The sequence below is a fragment of the Cebus imitator genome, unplaced genomic scaffold (genome assembly GCF_001604975.1).
Source record: "Cebus imitator isolate Cc_AM_T3 unplaced genomic scaffold, Cebus_imitator-1.0 Scaffold7, whole genome shotgun sequence".
NCBI lineage: Eukaryota > Metazoa > Chordata > Mammalia > Primates > Cebidae > Cebus > Cebus imitator.
In genome coordinates, this window is record NW_016107322.1 from 999,201 (window position 1) to 1,020,552 (window position 21,352).

The window sequence follows — 21,352 nt, forward strand, 5'->3', positions numbered from 1 at the left end:
CAAAAAATAAAATGCAAAATGCTATTTATGGATGATATTGTTATACAAAAAAGTTAAAATACACAAATGTATGCATTCTATTAAAGAACAAACTTATGCCAAAGACAAGCATATATATGGCACCTCACATAAAATATAATATTTGTATTTTGAAAATGTTTTAATTTGCATATTAAAAACTCATTTTAAAACAGAAATTTAAAATGCTGAGGACATATATGGCATGAGTCTTAGAAGAAATATGTTAATTATTTATTGAATAAGTACTTAGGAGAAGTATGTTCAAAGAGAATTTATATTTAGGCAATGGCTTGGATTGGAAAAAAAAATAGAAGAAATTCTTTAAAATATTACCAGGGTTACATAAACAATTTCCAAAATACATCAGAGACTGAATTTTGGCCTCTTTCATGTGGCATAGTTTGTATTTTATTTTTATTGTCTTTATAATAAATATAGATTACTGAAATACCAATCACAATATATGTCTTTTTCTTCACTTTCAAAGGGTTTGATGTTATTTTTATTTTATATGTGCATGTATTTTGAGCTTACTTGCAAAGCTGACATTGAAAATTGCCCCCTTGTGAAAAGTTGGCCCTCAGAGTTTTAATTTTTAAGAATGAGTCACATTTATACTAGTTTAAAACAACGAAGACAACTTGTAAAATCATCTGTGAAATGATTAGCTTTGAAACAGAAGTTAATACTAAACTATCATTCAATATGTTTATCCTTTTTTTTTTATAGAATGGTTGTTTGTTGTTACTTGTGTCAATGCTCTGGTTCCACAGTTGCCTGTATTTTGACTGGTTTGTTCCAAACTTATTTTTCCTTCAAGTATGTTTATTAAGTGCAATATGATATTGTTGCACAATATGATATTGTTGGGGAATTAATATATTGCATTAAAGCATTTCTGGCTATATTTAGTTGGTTGCTTAGTATTTACAAATTGATCAATATAATTTAGTAAATGAAAAAAATATGTGTCTCCAATCCATTGGATCTCAAATTTTGGTGAGCATCAGAAACACCAGAAATCTTTATTGAAACACAAATTACCTTGGTCCTCTCCTAGAACGTTCTGATTTATGGAGTCTCTGCTGAGGTCTAGAAATTTACATGTGGAACAAATTCCCAGGTAATGCCACTCTAGTGGGTCACATTTTGACAACTACTGCTCTAAACCAACTGTTTATTCATTTATTTATCTGAGCTCTGCTCAGTGTAGAAGCCAATTGTAATTCATTGTGGGACAAGATGGCAGAAAGCATTCCCTTCTTTAGAATATCTAAATATATGTTTGGAAACGTCTTAAAAACAAAAGTATTTGAATAGCCATAATCTTGCTCACTGCAGAAATGTTATTCAAAATAAACATAAAATGCAACACTTTATTAAAGTAAAAGTATCTTTACTATTAATATACAAATGGTGAAGTGTGACAAGTTTGATATACCATAAGCCATACTTTCAATGTCTCTCATAAATACAAAACTTCAACATTTGCAGTATAATTTTTACAGTTTAGACATATATATATACAGCATTTCATAGGGACATACCATATTGAAACAATAAAAAAAGTTGTGGTAGCTAACTTAGGAATATAGAATTTGAGTGGAATATATAAATTAAAGAAAATAAAAGATAGTATGCTTTAGTACATACTAAGCACAGCATAGAGTTCACATACCAAAAAAGTTTTTTATTTTTTTTTAAACCCTTTATTTCTAACTTCACATATTTCTAGCAGGGTTTAGAGGCAAATGCTAAACCATGAATATTTCTTTAAGAGTTGGAACAAATAGGTTTGTTCTTGATAGTATCATTTGTTTTATACTATGCATGTTGTTCTCTAAAAAACGTATTTGTAAAATTGAATCATGGATTCTATCTCTGTTAACTTTCTCCTCTGTGTTTCACTCTTTTCTCCTTTGCATCAGTGTAATGGGCCATAATTTTCATCTAAGCAATGTTCCTAGTCGCTCCTGGTCTAGCACTTCTCAGAGTCAGGTCCTTAGCTATTTCAAATGTAGCAATTCAGTTTGCCTTTCTAGATCTGTTCATTTCTCTGTTTCTCTACTCTCCTATGTCAGGTTGTGATTGAAATTCTCCAACAGTGAGTGTTTTGCTTACTGTCTTCCATGGGAGGCTAAAAGCGGATGCCAAAGATACATGTTTTTATTTCAGAAAAGAAAAAAAATAAGTCGCAATATTTAAATTTACATGGGCAATAATTCTGAATGTTGTGTGGCCAGAATCTCAAAAAGTGTATAAAATGAAAATTTAAAGAGGTAATATCAAATAATATATTTATGTTATAGGTAAAGTACTAAAGTGAGTAATAAACTATTTTTCTAAGAATATTAAGTGTGTTATCAAATAAATATTTACCATTATATATAATATAAAATTCTCTTTTATATGAGAAGAAATAATCTATTAGCATTCTTATATAATGTTAAATAGCTGCATCTACATGGATAAATTTAATTTTTTAAAAAAGGAAAGGTGGGGGCTGGAAGAAAATTATGTTTGTTCAACAACTACTGTATGTGAGGTCTTTTTATAAATTTCTCATTTACACATATAGTTGTTTCATATTAAGACATCATTAAGTCCATGAATAAAATAATTTTTTGAAAATTTACCTTTTAAGATTGAAGTATTTCATGTCTGTAACCATTCACAATTTAATTTCAGCCTATATTAATACATCCATATGCAATTTCAATGTGACTAAGTATTAGTGCTTCAAAGGGTTAATAAACAGATGCAAATATTTTCTTTCTAAAGATAAATAATGCCAACCAACTTATTGTTAAAAATATTTCCACATACTCAGAAAAGTTTGTTGAATAAGCACAATAAATGATTATGGGTATGGATATGATTATAAAAAAACTGAAAGGGGGATTTAACTCAGTGTTTACCTTATTTTCTGTGAAAAAGAATAATGTGAACCTCATAAATAATTCTAATATGCTATTCCAATATTTCCTAAATTAGCTAATAAAAATATTATTTCTACCACTTGAGCTTTACATATCTTCATCAGTGATAATCTTATCCCCAAAAATAAAGGTTAATTTATTATTCTAAATAAAATACACACAAATGGAAATAATGATGACCCAGGAGACACCATAGCAATTTGATTGATTTTCAAAAGTTTTCTGTTGTCTTTATCTTAACAGCTGGGAAAATTAAATTCCACAGTATCTGGAATGTATTTATTGTTTAGAAAAACAATATAGAACAAATTAGAATATTTCATGTGTGTGTATAAAAAGAATTGTTTTGACATAAATTAAATTATACAGTGTAGTTTATTATATTTAGATTTTATATTCAAGGTAAAATAGTTTGAATTGAACTTATTTACTGACTGTAAATAAGAGAGCATCAACTGAGTATCTCAGGTCTAAACAAAATATACTATAATGATGTTAACTGTAGTTTTTTTATGTTAATAAAGCAGAATGTCATGCTAATTAAAAGGCACAATACATCTTAATTATTTAAAAGAAGAACCATAAAACAAAGGTATGATTACAAAGTTACAATTAATTGCTGGCACACAAATAAATAATTTGGTTAATAAAATCTGTTTATATAAATATTTAATTCAAAGACTAAGATCCATATGAAGTTTGCTGGATCGAACAGCCTTTGAAAAATGCTTTTATAGGTATTAATATTAAAAATAAAAGAAAACTTAAGAAACATTACATTAATGTTAGACATTAGTATCAACAGAATGGCAATGTCTTACCCCACAAAAATAATAAATAAATCTTTAAAAATACAATTTTTAATTAAATTCATTTGACATCATTGTAAAATATGTTGACACACTAATCTGTGCCAGTTTTGAAAACAAAATATGTGTTAAAATTCTGATATTACTCTTTCGTCTTATATGTTGTTGAATACAGATTGTCACTGCCTAATTGCACCTAACCTATCAAGAAATACCAAGTTTTTGGTGATATCTTTGCCTCTTGGTTTAAAATATCACAGGGTTCAAATTATTTTAACAGTATTTATGTTCAGTCAATCTTTTTGACATTTTATACTAATACTTAAGGGTACTCTCAGACAATAAAAACAACATTTATACGGTTATATGTATATGTTTAATCTAGAATAAGAATGAAACAGGTTATTTCAGTTCTACTCATATTTTACAATTTACTACAAGCCATCTTTTATTTTGAAACTTTTATAAATAATTTGGAGCATTCCATTGAAATATTAAAAAAAATAGTTTATCACAGTATTGCCTTGCTTCAGCATGGCATGGATTTCAAGGACAAGAGGTAAGGACCACTCGGGCAACTGAAACAGTGCACTTGAAACAGTCTGACTATAATTAGTTTCAGATTATCTATTAATTTCAGATCATTACTCTACATGAGTGGCAGTTAAATTTAACATCATATATATATATATACATACACACACATATATATATATATATATATGAAATGTATGTCAATTTCTTTACAAGGAAAATCCAAATAAATGAGAGAAACAAATGTCAAATTGAGAAAACACAAAAATAGTTTGTTATTTATTATGATTTCTGCACTCTTGAAGTAAAGCACAAATATAACAATAGTAAACATGCGAATTGACTTTTTCAGTCATCCTAATTCTTTTACCATCATTAGTCTAAAACCATGTGGCCATATTCAGAAATAATTAGCATTCATGGCTATTGCTTCATGGACACTTTACTAAGCTTGTACAGTTTGCACAAACAAACTAATTCAAGTATTTTGACCTAGTTTTAGTACATTGGTACTAAACAAAACGAACAACAGAATAAACACGGCAAAATAAAGCAAACTGGATGATCAGACAAACATAAACTAAATAGCAACAGTCAAATCTGTCAAAGACCAGTTGGATAATCAAGTTAGTTAAAATGACCTAACTGATTTGCTTGTTTAGACGCTACTCAAATTCTTAGGTAGGCACAAAAATTCTACTCTTTTCTTTAGAATCTGCCAAACTGGAAAGCAAGGAGAGATTCTATCATTATAACCCTGCAATTTATGGCAAAGACACTGTGATGATTTGGTGCCTTCAAATGTAGGTGGTCATATTCTGCACTGCTGTATCCAGAAAAGTGAGGAATTGTATAAAATTACTTAGTTGTCTCTCCTTGGCTGACAGTTTCAAGCACTTTGTAAATAAAAATATTCATGAGTTGCCTTAATTTTATATTTAATAACCATCAGATTATCTCTACAGAGAGACAAGTCCAAAGCAGGTTTCTGCAATGCTAAAAATTGCTCCAATATTCCATTGGAACACATTCCCTATCCTGTCACTATTTGAGCTATAACACCACCTGAAACACCAAAGGTTCTGAATGTTACAGGGCCTAAAGAAACCTTTGGCTCTCACGGTCAATAAACCTGCTCCCAAATGCTTATAATCATAAACACTTTTAAAAACCTTACATATAAGTTAAATCATATTTCACTCTTATCTCTGGGAGCTTGCATAGCTTGGAAGTTAATAAGTATTTTATTCTGGTATAATCCTGACGAAAGATATTAGAAAGTTTGTGTTGAATATTTAAGGAATGTCTTCAACCAAAATTGTTTATCAAAATCTTAAAAGAACTTCTAGCTAGAACATCCAGAATAGAACACATAGTGGTATTTAATTGTTTATCATTTATACTTTTATGGCACATTAAAAAGTTAAATAATTTCTTAATTTTTTCAGTCTTAAAATTTTAATTTCCATTAGCCAATTACATTTAATGATGGACCAATAACAGTGGGAATATTAGTTCTTAAAAACTATATAAAACCGTGGGCTAAAAATATATCTGAGGATATGATTTGAAGTATTTGAACACTAAAGACTTGTTTTTTGATAAATTATTTAAAAAATAACGATAATCACATATTTATAAATATATCAAGACACCATATTGATACTGTTCCCATTTCAAATTACTTTATTTGAAGCTGAGGGCAGAAATCAATATTATTTCACTCGCAATACATTAATTTTTTTGTGTAATCCATTGTGAATGAATAGGACATATATAAAGAGATAGAGATTCAGAAATTCTTTCTAATCTAATTTTATATACAGCTAATATTCTTTCAAATGGGTAACAATTTTGATCTGGCACTTTAGTCTATCAAAAATCAATGTTGAAAAAGCACTAAACCATAACTTGAAATGAGTTCTCCAAAGTTTTCCACTCTTAATAACTGCTAAAGATAACCGGCTCTTTCAAGCCTAGTTTCCCTGAAATTCCCCTGATAAAATGAGTAACCATTATTAAGTGCCTTCATTTGAAGTTGAAAGCCACTTTAAAAATCTATTTGCCCAGAATAGGACTTATACACATGCAGGGCATTCTTACACATGTAGCTCACAACGTTGTTGTTTTGTTTTCTTTTCTCCTTGACCACTATTTGTTAGAGAGGTTAAAATATATTTGTTGGTTGTATTAAATATAGTTCTTAAGAAATAGAGCACATTAGCCATATAATATACTCCAGTACTTCAGGCATAGAATCAAATTGAATAACCAAGTGTTGGTGCCAGTCAGGTCTCGATACTGAAATTCTTAACAAAATTAACAACAACAGCAACAACAACAACAATAACAAAGGAGTGGACCATGGGCAGGAGTATTTGATCATATGTATATGTGTACAAGCTATTCCAAGCTAGAAGTTTCCCAAGAAATTAAGGTCAATGGAATAGTTTTGGTCATAGGGTCACTGCAATCCAAATGCTCTTTGTAATGTTGTTCAAGCAAGCCCCTGTAATATTGTTATGCTTTGCTGTCATCTTCTTTTGATTGAATGATGTCATTAGAAACTTTAATTTCTATAGTTTCTGGATTTAGAACTTCTTTCCCATTTTCTTCCTTTAAAGGCAATTTTCTGGAAGATAAAAAATAATAAGCTTCATTTTCTGAGGTATTTAACGAGATGTACCTTAACATTTAAGTTACTGTTTTGTAGAGAAACTATGCTCCCATAATATGATAATAATATGCTACAATAATTAGAAAGGAAAAATTAAATTTATTAAAATAATATAAAATAGATTAAAAATTGATCTAAAAGAAAATAAAAACAATTACATTGGCCTGTTAAAAACATAATGCAGAAAGATGAATGAAATAATATATTTATAGGTTTAGATGCACTAAGTTGTTCACTAAAGGGTGGCTTAGATTTGGTAACTAGGTGTTGATATCAAAAATATAATTACATGCTTTGGAAGGTAAAATGCCAAAACATTTTAAAATGTCAATTATGTGATTTATTAGTACTAAATTTTCTCTAGTGAAAACAATTAATAATTGTCATATTCTGTTACATAAAATTTAGAAAACAGCCTGGGAATGGTGGCTCATGCTTGTAATCCTAGCACTTTGAGAGGCTGAGGCAGGTGGATCACTTGAGGTCAGGAGTTCAAGACCAGCCTGACCAACACAGTGAAACCTAGTATCTATTAAAAATACAAAAATCAGCCTTAAATCACTTGATACTGGAGGTGGAGGTTGCAGTGAGCTGATATCATGTCACTGCACTCCAGCCTTGCTACAGAGCGAGACTCCGTCTCAAAAAAATTAAAATAAAAAAAATAAAATTCAGAAACTGAGCAAATTAACAAGAATTAACAATATTCCTTAAATTTAATGCAAATGAACACATTTTAGGACTTGCTCACTTTCTAATATTTACTGTATATGTTTTCCTTTGTCTCTCTTCATTATTGTTTTTTTCTTGTCACTTTTATATCAATTTGTAACACAGTTTCTGAATTGTTTGCAATTGTAACTTATGAAGCAATGACTTTATTTCTTAACATCAAGACAGCCTCACAAACCTTACTTCAATGTCAATTAATTATGCTTTCTAGATTTTCCAAAAACTTGCAAATTCAATTGTTTACCATTGAGTACATGATATTTAGAGGTGAATTTTTCTCCCTTAATAACATACTTTTTCCACATCAAAAAAATTAAGTTAGAAATAGTATTCAAATCCATCTCTGTGACTTTAACCTTACTATTTTATGATGGAGTGAAAGTTACTATGCTAGTTCCTTTCGGTTTTATTTTATATTTTTGAATGAGACGGGTAAAACATTCTGCATATCAAAGCTAGCAGAGCTAAGCAGTCAAAGTAATTTATAGGCAAAACTAGTAATATCCATTCCTGGGAATGAAGAAACATCGTACCAATGAGAATAGCTATTTTCCATATGTTATAAATAGTACAGTCTCAGTTACTCCTTTTTACCATTCACAGGTACTAAAAATATTGACAATAAAAGATTACAAAAGCAATGTGTCACTTCTAGCATCAAAGTGTAGAGAAAGTTAGAGTTCTGATAGAAAGTTAGCATAATTCTTAATATATCTCCCACTCATGAACTATATATTGTTTTTAATGAACCAGCATTTTCACCAAATTGATAGTTGGTTTCTGTGTACAGGATTTCTTGCCACTTATGTTTAGGTAAAATTTTTTTAAATTACCATTAATCATATTATTTTGTATTGGTGTTTATTTTCTATAACTGAGACATAGAGTAGTTATTAAACTATCTTTTTTCTCTAAATATAGCCCACACCAAGAGCATATTCATAACTAATTTTCATGTATACCTCTTGTTTCTAAAGGGGATAATATAGAACCCACATCCAATACAGGTAATTTGAATTTAGATTGTAATGATCTCTAAATGCAATCACTAAAATTGGCTTGAGGATTTATATTAAAATTTTTTTATAGAGTAGAACTTTGTATTTGTGTAAATATTAATTATTTCAATCCCTTGTGGGCAGATAGAGGGAATTCGTGAAAAGAAAATCATTTTCTTCATCTGTGACATTTTGTCTTTGATTTAGGATGAGAAACCTAAATCAGTGTACTCTTCAAGAAAATACTAGATGGTATAAAAATTAATATTTGTTCTGAAACATAATAAAAAGTTATTTTGCTGCACAGTAAGAAGTGAGTGATCACCATGGTTTTCTTAGTATCACACACATCCAACAGAATACTACTATTACAAATTGGTAATAATGCATTTGCTTTGAATTATTCTAATTGTCCTGTGCAGGAATCTAGAATATATTCATCTTTACAGGTTTTGTTATATACTACAGTTTTAATAGAGCTATTAGAGATAAATAAATAACCATTCTTTATGTTATTTATTTATCAAAAATAAATAACATAAAGAATGGAGACGAAGCATCATTTACTGCATAGACATTACAATGATAAACAATTTAATGTTATTTTCTCCTCTGTACAAATATTATTTCTTTTAAAATTGCCTTGCATATATTACACTGACATTTATATTCAAAGTGATGACAAATTTCCTGACATGTCTTTATTTCAGTAAATATAATTGTTTTGAAAGTGAAAACAACACAATCTTTTAAAGAAAGACTATTGTTGAAAATCTCAATGCTGTAAGATACTTATCTCGTTATACTTTTGCATTAAATTATAGATATATGGTTTAACAGACTTTCACATTCATACAAAATTTTCATGAAAAAGTCTCAACAGAAAATGGATTTTAGACATTCACATGTATTTTCATTGAAAAAGTAAAAGCACAATTCGTTTACAAATAATTAATATTTAAATACATAATATAAACAATAATAAAGTGTTATCATTATGCCAATACCCATTTGAATATAAGTAAGCATTCCAAGCTACATACTCAGGTTCTGTTAGTGGTGTGGTTTCATTTGGCTCATTTACTGGGCTCCCATCTTCATGATTAGTAATTCTTTCATCCTCTGTTCTCATCTCCACTATTGGTTCTTTTGATCCATCTTTCCTAGAAACACAAAGAAAAAAATCTCACCTGTGTAATATAAAAATGATGCATTATGGAACAAATACAGTTTAAAATCCCCCAATTTTACCTTCCTCCAAGTAAACCCAACTTGGTTAATTTAAGAAAACCACTGAGAAATGCATTTAAATTTATTTCATTATCACTCAGAAAAAGAAAAAAAGAAATTTCATTTTGTCTAGATATCTTTTTCTGATCAAAACAGTATCAATTATTTTGTAAAATTGGTATACATTTTAAATTCTATTGTACGCTTTCTATTTGGAAAAAATGAAAATATTTTGTTAATAAAATGTATAGCATTAAGTAGCTTTCTTTCCATCACTAGCCACATTTTAAAATATCAAAATATTTTAAAACATTTTTAAAATAATTAAAACTTGGAAATATATTTTAAAATTTTAAAACATTTGAAATATTTCAGAAATGTTGCTTTTATTTGAAAATTTAGAAGACAAAATTTGTATGTGTTATGTTTTCTTTTAAATATGTCGATCAATTTGTATAAAAGATCTTACCTGTAACATTATTGACTTCTAACATATTCACATTTTCCAAGAAAATAGTTTAAATAATATATTCTTTGTAACATACATGCATACTCCCTCAATTATAACTTCATATTCCAATATCATCTTTATGAAACTTCAAATATATGTGACAGTGAATGTAAATTTTTATAATTGATGAAAAATAGAAAACTTACTACAAAGTTTCACGTCTCAAAACTGAACAACAACACCACAAAGTGATAACAAGGAAGTGATTTGGTGATGACAAGGGGTGAAGTGGGCTAGAAGACTTGGGAAAGAGGTACTCCAAATAAAGATTTCAAACAGGTGCAGAAACAAAACAAAAAATACTAAGGAGAGGTTGCAGACTTCAGTTTGTATTCATGCAACAGTCTTTATATGAATTTTCACAGCAACATTATTTATAAATTGCCAAAATTGTAACCAACTTGTCTTTTAATAGGTGAATGGATAGTAGGTAATAGATAAATAAGCTGTGGTCCATCAGTAAAATTGGAAATAACTCATAATAAAAAATGAATAAGCTACCTACTATAGAAAAACTTTAAATATATTTACTAAGGGAATTAAGGCAGTCTGAAATGACTAAATACTTTATGGTTCCAACTGTATGACATTCTGAAAATGACAAATGTATAAACACATTATTTCTTATCATAATGGTGGATATAGGACATTAAAATTTGTTCTTAAAAGAATGTAAACTAGGATCACAAAAACAAAAGCCTGCAAACAACAAATCTACAATGGGCCAAAGACTGAACAGACTCTACAAATGTTGAGACTTATACAGACATTAATACTAAGGATATAAAATACTTTTGATCAGATCACAGTTACATATTGCTGCTCTTATGAGTATGTAAGTATCTCACATACACCTGCATCATAATTTGAAGAATAGTGTTGATAAAAATAGAAGAAAATCTAGAAGTGAATAAAGAAATTTTTAGCTCTGAATATCAGATGTCAGTAACAGACAGTGATTTAGATACATTTAGCAACATTCTCTGATCAGGGGTCCCCAAGTAAGTAAGATATATAAAATTAGTAAAGATGGATGAAGAGCCCATCACCATTGGATCTTAATGTTGTTTGTTTGTCTGTGTGTTAGTTTTTATTATTCTTCAATTGATTACTTAAAAAAAATTGCATGATACCATGTTTGTGATGACATACAAGATGATATTATTAGTGAAAATGTGGCTATTGATGATTCCTAGCAAGAAAATGATTCAAACATTCTCTTGTATTAACAATTTTTACAAAAATATGTGAAAAAGGCACAAAGCAGACAGAAGTAGTAAATTTTGATTTTATTGTTTTCCTTGCTAAAAATAAATAGACAAATATCTTTAAATTAAAAAGAATGAAATAAATATTGCTGAAAGGAAATTAAAGATTACCAAGAAAAAACAATTAGTAGCCTCTACAATTTTTATTGTTTTCAGTGATTGTTTTAATTTTAGATTTTGTTACATTAATTTTTTTCCAGACATTCTATGCAGATACCAGCACATGTGAATGAAAATGCATGTAGTTATTTTTACACAAATGGTAATATACTAATTGTATATAATAGTGCCTTTTGAATTAACACTGGTTATTAGCTATAATCTATAAAAGGACATTTAGAGTTGCCTCTTATTTTATCATGCTGCATACTTTGCTGCTGTATGTATGATCACCACACATTTAACCAGTGGCCAACTGACAAACATTTAGGTTATTTTTTAACTTTTTATATTACAATAACTACCATAAGTATTATTAAGTGAATGTTTTACTTAATCTTACTTGACTATATTTGAAATACACATAATTTACATGTCTAATCCCCCATCCATGGTAAGTTATATTAAGTAATATCAGAATCTTACTAATACTGTCTGTAGAATTATAAAGAGTAAATGAAGCAATAGTTGGTCAAAATTGTCACAAAATGTAATGTGAATAAGTTTGACAATGTATAGACTGGTTAAGATTATATAAATTCCTGCCATATTTAATAACTGATTATTAAATAGAAAATAATAACAAGCATAGCATAATGTTTAGAAGGAGGTGTCCCAGAACCAAATTAGCTGGCTCTCCCACTAACTCATTGCATAAAGCTCTCCATCCCTCGTTGCTTAGTTAATAAAATGAAGATGGTAATAGTACCAAACTAATTCCTGTAGGTTACTTATAAAAGCTGATGCATTTGCAGCACTCAGTGTTACCTGCCATCACTATCCAGGAATGCATGTAGAATTCACATTAAGAAATAAATTACTAAAACTTGCAACTTTAAGACATTTTTTTAAAAATGAAAATGTTGACCTTGAAAAAAATTTATAAAATCCACCAACTTGCAGACAAAAATATAAACTTTCACGTAATCTATAGCATCACACAGAAAAATATTTGGAAGGAACACAAAATCAAATTATTTAGGACACATCATATAGGTGACAAGTAAGAGAGAAGGTTAAATAATTGTATGAAAATATGTAAAGAACATGAAAAGACAATTAAAACAAAGTAGCCAANAAAAAAAAAAAAAAAAAGAAAGAAAGAAAAGAAACAAGCACAGACTCAACTTAAACAGACAAATGCAAATCTTAAATAACATCAAAATAAAAACTCTTACTTATCAGATGGTCAGTAATGAACTGGTGATATTTAATATAACAGAAGCTGTAGGGACATATGCATTCTCTGCTTTTATTGCAGCAGTGAATTGATAGACTTCTGTGGGCAATTTGCCAGCATTTTTCAATTTGGCCTTCCATTCTACATCTAGTATCTTACTGTATATTTACAAAATTTATGTATATAGATGTTCAAAACAGAACAGTCCATTATAAAAATGCTGAAAGTTTCTTCTAAATTGTAACAGTAAAGGAGTAGATAAATGCATTATTATATCTAACACTATGGGATACTACTCTTATATAAAAAGAATGAGGAAGAGATTTATTTGCTGAAATGGAACATTATTGAAGCTGCATTTCTAGATGACATAAATTTGTTAAAATTTATATACGTATATACATATGTACACAGAAATATCTCTCTCTGTGTGTGTATCCTAGTATATTATTTCTTTACAAACTATAGACCACATGGAAAATTATTGAGAAGGAAATAACTGTTTATGCTTATGTAGAAGGCAGCAAATAGGATCAGTATTGATTAAGGACTTTGATTTCTACCTTTTACATTTCTTTGATTTTTGAGTTTTTAAATAAAATTATATATAATTGTATTAAATTAAATATAAAATTACATATAGACACTACTTTTGAAACTAAAATAGTTGGTTACTTACAGAAACGCTAATAGATGTTATGTTTTATTAACAGAGACAGAGAGAGATTTCCCATTAAAACTGTAAAGGTCTAAATGCACTCTGCCCCTGTCAAATGTCATCCAGTCTACCATGAAAGGTGACCTTATTAAATTAAATATAAATTATATATGTTAGTACTGCTTTTGTAACTAAAATATTTAGTTACTTAAACACTAATACTATGTTATGTTTTATTAATATTAACAGAGAGAGAGAGAGACAGTTTCCACATTAGAGACAGTAAATGTCCATGCACTCTGCCCCTGTCAGATGTCATCTGGTATATCATGAGAGGTAATATTATTGATTAATTAATAAGCACACCCTGCCAGAATGTAAGGATTTCATGCAATTAATAAATTATGAAGACAGCATTGAGAATGATCAGTTTAGAAAAGGGAAGAGTAAAAAGGTATGCTGTGGTTACCTTAAAATACAAATATGGCTCTAAGGTTTTTTAAATATTGATGTGTTCTATGTTTTATTTCAGAATGTATAATTAATAAAAAATTTAAGTCTACTACGTAGAATAACTTACTTGCAAAGGTTTTTAACTTAAATGGAATGGAAGGAAATGCAAAAAAAATCCAAATAAAACACATCCCAAATCAAAGTTAATATTGAAAATTTCATATTCCTTATACCTGCGTTGGACAGGAGATATCATCATGTGACTTCATATTCTCTTTGTTTTTTCAGATTTTCTGATTAATTGCTTGTGATTCAAGTTTGGGCCCATGTATATAGCTAAAATTGAGGAGCGGTATTTACATAATATTTCATTCACAATAACCATTGGACCCTACCTACTGTTGTGATACTTTTGTAAGAAGGAATGAATAAAAGGGAGATTAGGGCTGAACATCCAAGACCTCATTCGTCTTATGTTTTTATGAATCAACCATGATATTTTCATTTTACATATTATAGAAGGGATGAAAATGATTCAAATATGCCAATTAGTCAAAAGCAAAATTTCACTCGTTTTTTGTAATCTTTGTGTCATTTTTTTCCCAGGGCTTATAACTTGCTGAAGTATATAACTCTTTTTCTGGAATATTAGAAATTATATAATTATATTTCTTATCGATTTTATTCTATATATTCACTTTCCCCCAAAATCCATGATTCCTTTTGTTTCTTTCTTATTATTTAGATTAGTGAAATTTAGTACAGTAGCCACTCTTTCAGGTGATAGATGAGTTGTAATGGAATAGTGATAAATATTTCTAGGCACATATGTGAATATGTCCACTAGAAGGTAAACCTAGTTTATTAATGTTTTTCTTTTCATTTTAGTCTTTCGACTTTCCCTGTTTCACATATTCATTATTACAAACTATTAACTATATACATTATAATTCTTTTAACATAAGGAAAACAATCTGCTATGATGCCCAGCATTTATAAACTACAAAGAACAATTTTAAAAATTCAATTGTATAGACTTCCTTTAGACCAGTTTGAATTTCATAGCAAAACTGAGAGGAAGACACAGAGATTTCCTATGTATTCCCTGCTCCCACCCATGCATAGCCTACTCATTAGCAAAATCTCCCACCACAGTGGCACAGTTGTTACAACCAATGAACCTACACTGACATATCATTACCATAAATTTGTACTTTATATTAAGGTTCACTCTTGGGGTTGTACATTCTATGTGTTTGAAAACATTCGTAATGACATTTTCCCACAATTATTTTATCATACACAATAGTTTTACTGTCCTACAAATCTATGCTCCACCTACTTATTCCTCCCTTCTTTCCAACATGTGCAGACACTAATCATTGTACTGTCTTCAAAGTTTTGCTTTAGCCAAAGCAAAACTATATTTGTCATATAGTTGGAATTATAACGTAGGTAGTCTTTTTAAAGTGGCTTATTTCATTTAGTAATAATCTAGTAAAGTGGCTTAATTCATTTAGTAATAATAAAAACTTATTTCATTTAGTAATAATAAAAACTTTCCCCTATGTCTCTTCATGGCTTGATAGCTCTTTCCTTATTAGTGCTGAATAATATCCCATTGGTGGGGTTACCACAGTTTATACACTCCTCTACTGAGGGATGTCTTAATGGCTTCTAAGGTTTGGCAGCTATGAAACAAGCTTCTGTAAGAATCAGTGTGCAGGTTTCGGTGTAGACATACATTTTCAACTTCTTTGGGTAAATGCTAAGGAGCTTAAATGATAAATTTTAAAGTAAGAGCATGTTTTTTTTTTGAGAAGCTGCTAAATTGTCTTCCAAAGTGATTGCATCACTGCATTTCCGTCAGCAATGAATGAGATGTCCTGTTGCTTCACATCCACAATTGGTGTTGTCAGTGTTCTGAATGTTGACTATTTTAATAGTCTTGCAGTGGTACAGTAGCTCATTCTAATTTTCATTTCCCTGGTTCATAGGATTTGAAATATCTTTTCATAGGCTTATTTGCTATTTGTGTATCTTCTCTAATTAGGAATGTATTTTAGGTTTTTTGGCCCACTTTCCAATTGGGCAGTTGTTTTTATTATATAAAGTTTAAGAATTATTTGTAAATTTCATATAATTGTCTTTTATCAGATATGTCTCTTGCAAATATTTTATCCCATTCTGTGACTTGTCTTTTCATTCTCTTAACAGTATCTTTTGCAGAGCATAAATTTTTAATTTTATAGAAGTCAAGCTTAATTCTTTCACGGATTGTGCTTTCATATTGAATCCAAAAAGTCATCACCCAAACCAAGGCTACCTAGATTATCTGCCATGTTTTCTTCTAGTAGTTTTATAATTTTTTGATTTACATTTAGGTTGATATTACATTTTGAGTTAATTTTTATGAAGGGCATAATATCTGCATCTAGATACAATTTTTCTAATGGATTACAGTTGTTTCAGTACCATTTGTTGAAAATAACAACTTTTCACCATAGAACTGCCTTAACTACTTTGTGAAATGTCAGTTCATTTGAGTATATTTATGAGGGTCTATTTCTGGGTTTTTACTTGGTTCCATTAATTTTTTTTGTTTATTCTTTGCCAGTATCACATTGTCTTGTTTACTGTAGCTTATAGGAAGTATTGAAGTTAGATAGTGCCAGTCCTAAAATTTTATACTTTCAATATTACTTCGGTTATTGTGGGTCTTTTTGCCTCTCTATGTAATAAACTTTAGAATCCATTTGTCATTTTCTCATAATAACTTGTGATTTTGTTGGGATTACATTGATTCTCTGGATCAAGTTGGGAAGAGCTGACATCTTGTCGATATTGAGTCTTGTCCATATTGAGTCATGTTCATGTTCATGAACATGAAATATTTCTCCATTTATTTCATTCTTCTTTTATTTTTTATCATCAGTTACATAGTTTTCTTCATACAGATCTTGTACATATTTTGTTAGATATATACCTGATTATTTAATTTTGTGGGTTGCTAATGACAGGAATAATTTTGTTTCTAACTTCAAATTTCACTTGTTCATTGCAGGTATATTTTTTATTTTTGCATATTAATTGATTTTGGTATATTAATCTTTTATCCTGCAACCTTGCTATAATCATTAATTATATTTGTTAGTTTTTTCAGACTTTTTACATAGACTAACATGTCATCTGCAAACAAAGAGAGTTTTATTTCTTCCTTCCCAATCAATATGTCTTTTATTTCCTTGCCTTGTCTTATTGCTTTAGTTAGTTCTTCCAGTATAATGCTGAAAAGAAATAGTGAGAGAGGATATTTTTGACTTGTTCCTAATCTTAGTTGGGGCTGCTTCTGTTACTCACTAAGAGGTAAAGAATAATGTAAGTTGTAGTTAATTTTAATATCCTTTATTAAGTTCAGAAAGTTCCTCCCTCATACTTATTAAAAGCTTTCATTATGAATGGGTATCAAATTTTGTGAAATGATTTTATGCATCTATTAATATGATTTTATGATTTTTCTTTATTATCTTGATGTGTTGGATTTACATTGATTTTTTAATGTTGAATCAGACTTGCATACCTGGGATAAATCCTACTTGGATGTGATACATAGTTTCTTTATAAAATCTTTGGATCTGACTTGCTAATATTTTGTTAATGGTGTTTGCATCTAAGATTAGAAAGATATTGGCCTGTAGTTTTCTTGTCATATCTTTGTCTAGTTTTGGCATTTAAGAAATGCTGGCTTTACAGAGTGAGTTAAAAAACATTCTCTCTGTTTCTATCTTTTGAAACAGAATATAGATATTGATATAATTTAAAGTTTAAACATTTGGTAGAATTCACCAGAGACACTGGGCTTGGTGCTTTCTTTGGGGAGACTATTAATTATTAATTCAATTTGTTTGATGGATATACAAATCTGTTTAGATTGTTTCTTCCTTTGTGACATTTAGCTGATTGTGCCTTTCAAGGAATTTCTCTATTTCACTTTGTTTATCAAATTATTGGCATAAAGTTGCTCATGGTATTAAATATTATCCTTTGAATGACCATGATGTCTGTAGTAATTATTCCTTCTTTATTTCTGATATTCTTGTGTTCTTTCTCTCTCTCTTTCTCCACCTTTTTAAATTTTTCTTAGTTAGCTTAGGTATAGACAGCAATTTTGTTGATTTTTTAAAAGAACCAGCTTTCCATTTTAATTCTATTGATTTTATTTCAAAATTTTATTTACTTCTTGTATAATGTTTATTATTTGTTTTCTTCTGCTTACTTTGAACTTAATCTGCTCTTTTATTCTTAGTTTCCTGAGGTAGAGAAATTTAGATAATACACTTAAATCTGTCTTATTTTCTAATATATGTATTCACAGAAATCTCCCTGTTAACATTGCTTTCACTTCATCCCCCAAATTTTGATTTGTTGTGCTTTCATTTTCATTTAGTTAAAAATATTTAAAAATTTCTTTTGAGATATTTTTCTTAGACCTATATGTTATGTAAATGTACATTGTTTAATCTTCAAGCATTAGAAGTATTTTCTAGCTTTCTTTTATTGATTTGCAGTATAATTTCATTATGGTTTGAGGGCAGACATTGTTTGATTCCTATTTTTAAAATGCTTTAAGGTATGTCATATAACCTAGGGTGTGATCTATCTTGATGCGTATTCTAGGCAAGCTTGGGAAGTGTATGTATTCTGCTGTTACGGGATGAAGTAGTCTACAGGTGACATATAGAGTTGATTGATGTTGTTTGGTTAAACAATGTCCTTACTGATTTGATTTTTTTTAATCAAAATTTTTTCATTTTTCTTCTTTTTTTCTTTTTATTTCATTCTTTTTTCTGCTTGCTGAATTTGTTAGTTTCTTATAGAGCAGCATTAAAGTCTCCAGGTATAAAAGTGGATACATATTTCTCATTAAGTTGTATTAATTTTTGTCTCACATATTTGTATGCTTTATTGTTAAATATATACATGTTAAAGATAGCTATATTTTACTTGAGAAATGACCACATTATAATTAGGTAATATCCCTTTAGAAAGCTGATAACTTTTCCTGCTCTGATGTTGACTGCATCAGGTATCAATATTTCTACTCTTGCTTTCATTTAATTCGTGTTAGCATAGCATGCCTTTCTGTATCCATTTATTTTTCATGTATGTGTGCCATTATACTTATTTTGTGTGTGTGTGTGTGTGTGTGTGTGTGTGTATGTGTGTGTGTGTTTGTGTGTGTGTGTATGTGAACAATATCTGGTTGGGTCTTGTTGTTTTTTTTTTTAATCTACTCTGACAGTCTCTGCCTTTCAATGGATCTATTTAGATGACTGCAATTTCAAGGTAATTTTTGATGCAATCGATAAATATCTATTATATTTGTAACTATTTTATTTATTGCCCTATTCATTATTTCAGTTTTTGTCTTTCACTATTTTTCTGTCTTTGGCAGTTTAGATCAAGTATTTTATATGATTCAATTTTCTTTCCTTAGCATATCAGTTATACTTCTTTAACTTATTTGTTGTTCAAGAATTTTCAATATACATTTACAATGAACTGAATAAAGTCAACTTTCAAATAAAACTGTACTGTTTCATGGGTAGCAGCAGTTCCTTATAATAAGTTATTTCTAAGTTTTTCCTCTCATCTCTTACATCATTGTTACCATTCATTTATCTTATACATAGTGTATATACATATATATAATAAAATATATTGTTTTCATTATTATTTTCTTATGACTAAAAACAAGAAAAAGTAAAAATTTTTAATTTACCATCACGTATTCTTTTTGTGATGCACTTTCTTTCTTTAAAAATATATTAGGGGAAGGACAGTCTCTTCAATAAACTGTGCTGGGTAAACTAGATAGATATCTATATGCAGAAGCATAAATTTAGAACTTCATCTCTAAACATACATAAAGATCAAATCTAAAATGATTAAAGACTTAAATCTAAGATCTGAACCCATGAAACTACTAGAAGAAAAATTTGGTGAAATTCTTCAGGATATTGGTCTGGGCAAAGATTTCTTGATTAAGAACCCGTGAGCACAGGCAATCCAAACAAACAGTGGACAGATGGGATCACATCAAACTCAAAAGGTTCTGAATAGAAATGGGAATGATCAGTAAAGTGAAGAGACAATAACCAGGATATATTAAGAAACTCAGCTCAACAGCAAAACAATAACAAACAAAAACAACAAAACAAAAAACAAGTCCAATTTAAAAATGATCAAATGATCTGGAAATCTGAGTTTTCAGTTTATAGCATTTTCTACTCTGAAGAACTTGTTCAGGGCCGGCTGCAGTGGCTCATGCCTGTAATCCCAACACTTGGAGAGGCTGAGGTGGGTGGAGGTAAGGAGTTTGAGATCAGCCTGGTCATCATCGGGAAACCCTGTCTCTACTAAAAATACAAAAATTAGCTGGGCATGGTGGTGAATGCCTGTAATCCCGGCTACTCAGAAGTCTTACACAGGAGAAACACTTGAATCTCGGAGCGGGAGGTAGCAGTGAGCCAAGATCATGCCACTGCAATTCAGACCAGGCAACAGAGTGAAACTCTGTCTCAAAAAAAAAAGAAAAAAAAGAACGTGTTCAAAACATTTCTTGCAAGTCAGGCCTATTGGCAAAACATTCTTTCTATTTTTTGTTTGTCTGAGAAAGGATATTCTTTCTGCTGCACATTTGAAGGATAATTTCACAGAGACAGAATTCCACACTAGCGGGGTTTTCTCTCTCAACACTAAAAATATTTCACTTAACTAAATTCTTGTTTTTATGCCTTCTGCAGAAAATTCTGGGGTAAAACATATTTTTGCTCCATCAGTAAGGGTGTTTTTACCTCTGGCTCTCTGGCTTCTTTCAGTATTCTTTCTATATATTATAGAAAGCACATATGTAAATTTATACATATAAGGAATATATAAATATATTATTCATTCAAATAGATTCATATTTATATATAGTATTCATTCATATATCATCTTCATACTCATATACAAATATATTATTCATATATATTTGTATTTTTACATTATTCTTTCATGTATATTCATATTCACATATAAAATATAAATATATTTTTACTCATATATGAATATTCATATATAAAATACATAAATATACTATTCATTCATAATGAATATGAAAAATATATTCATGTCTATT

The 21,352-nt window shown here is 29.2% G+C and overlaps 1 protein-coding gene across 2 annotated transcripts in view; it reads right to left on the reverse strand.

The window, feature by feature from the left end:
* Nucleotides 1-1,365: 1,365 nt before the first annotated feature.
* Nucleotides 1,366-21,352, reverse strand: part of NCAM2 (neural cell adhesion molecule 2) — a 545,360-nt gene continuing 525,373 nt past the window's right edge. The window contains exons 17-18 of one of the 2 annotated variants that reach the window (XM_037742419.1): nt 9,754-9,873; nt 1,366-6,935 (exon numbers count right to left, since the gene is read on the reverse strand). In XM_037742419.1, the coding sequence (XP_037598347.1) occupies nt 6,824-6,935; nt 9,754-9,873 (232 nt within the window). In that variant the 3' untranslated portion in view covers nt 1,366-6,823. The remainder of the gene's footprint in view (nt 6,936-9,753; nt 9,874-21,352) is intronic. The other variant, XM_017539495.2, reaches the window with a different exon arrangement.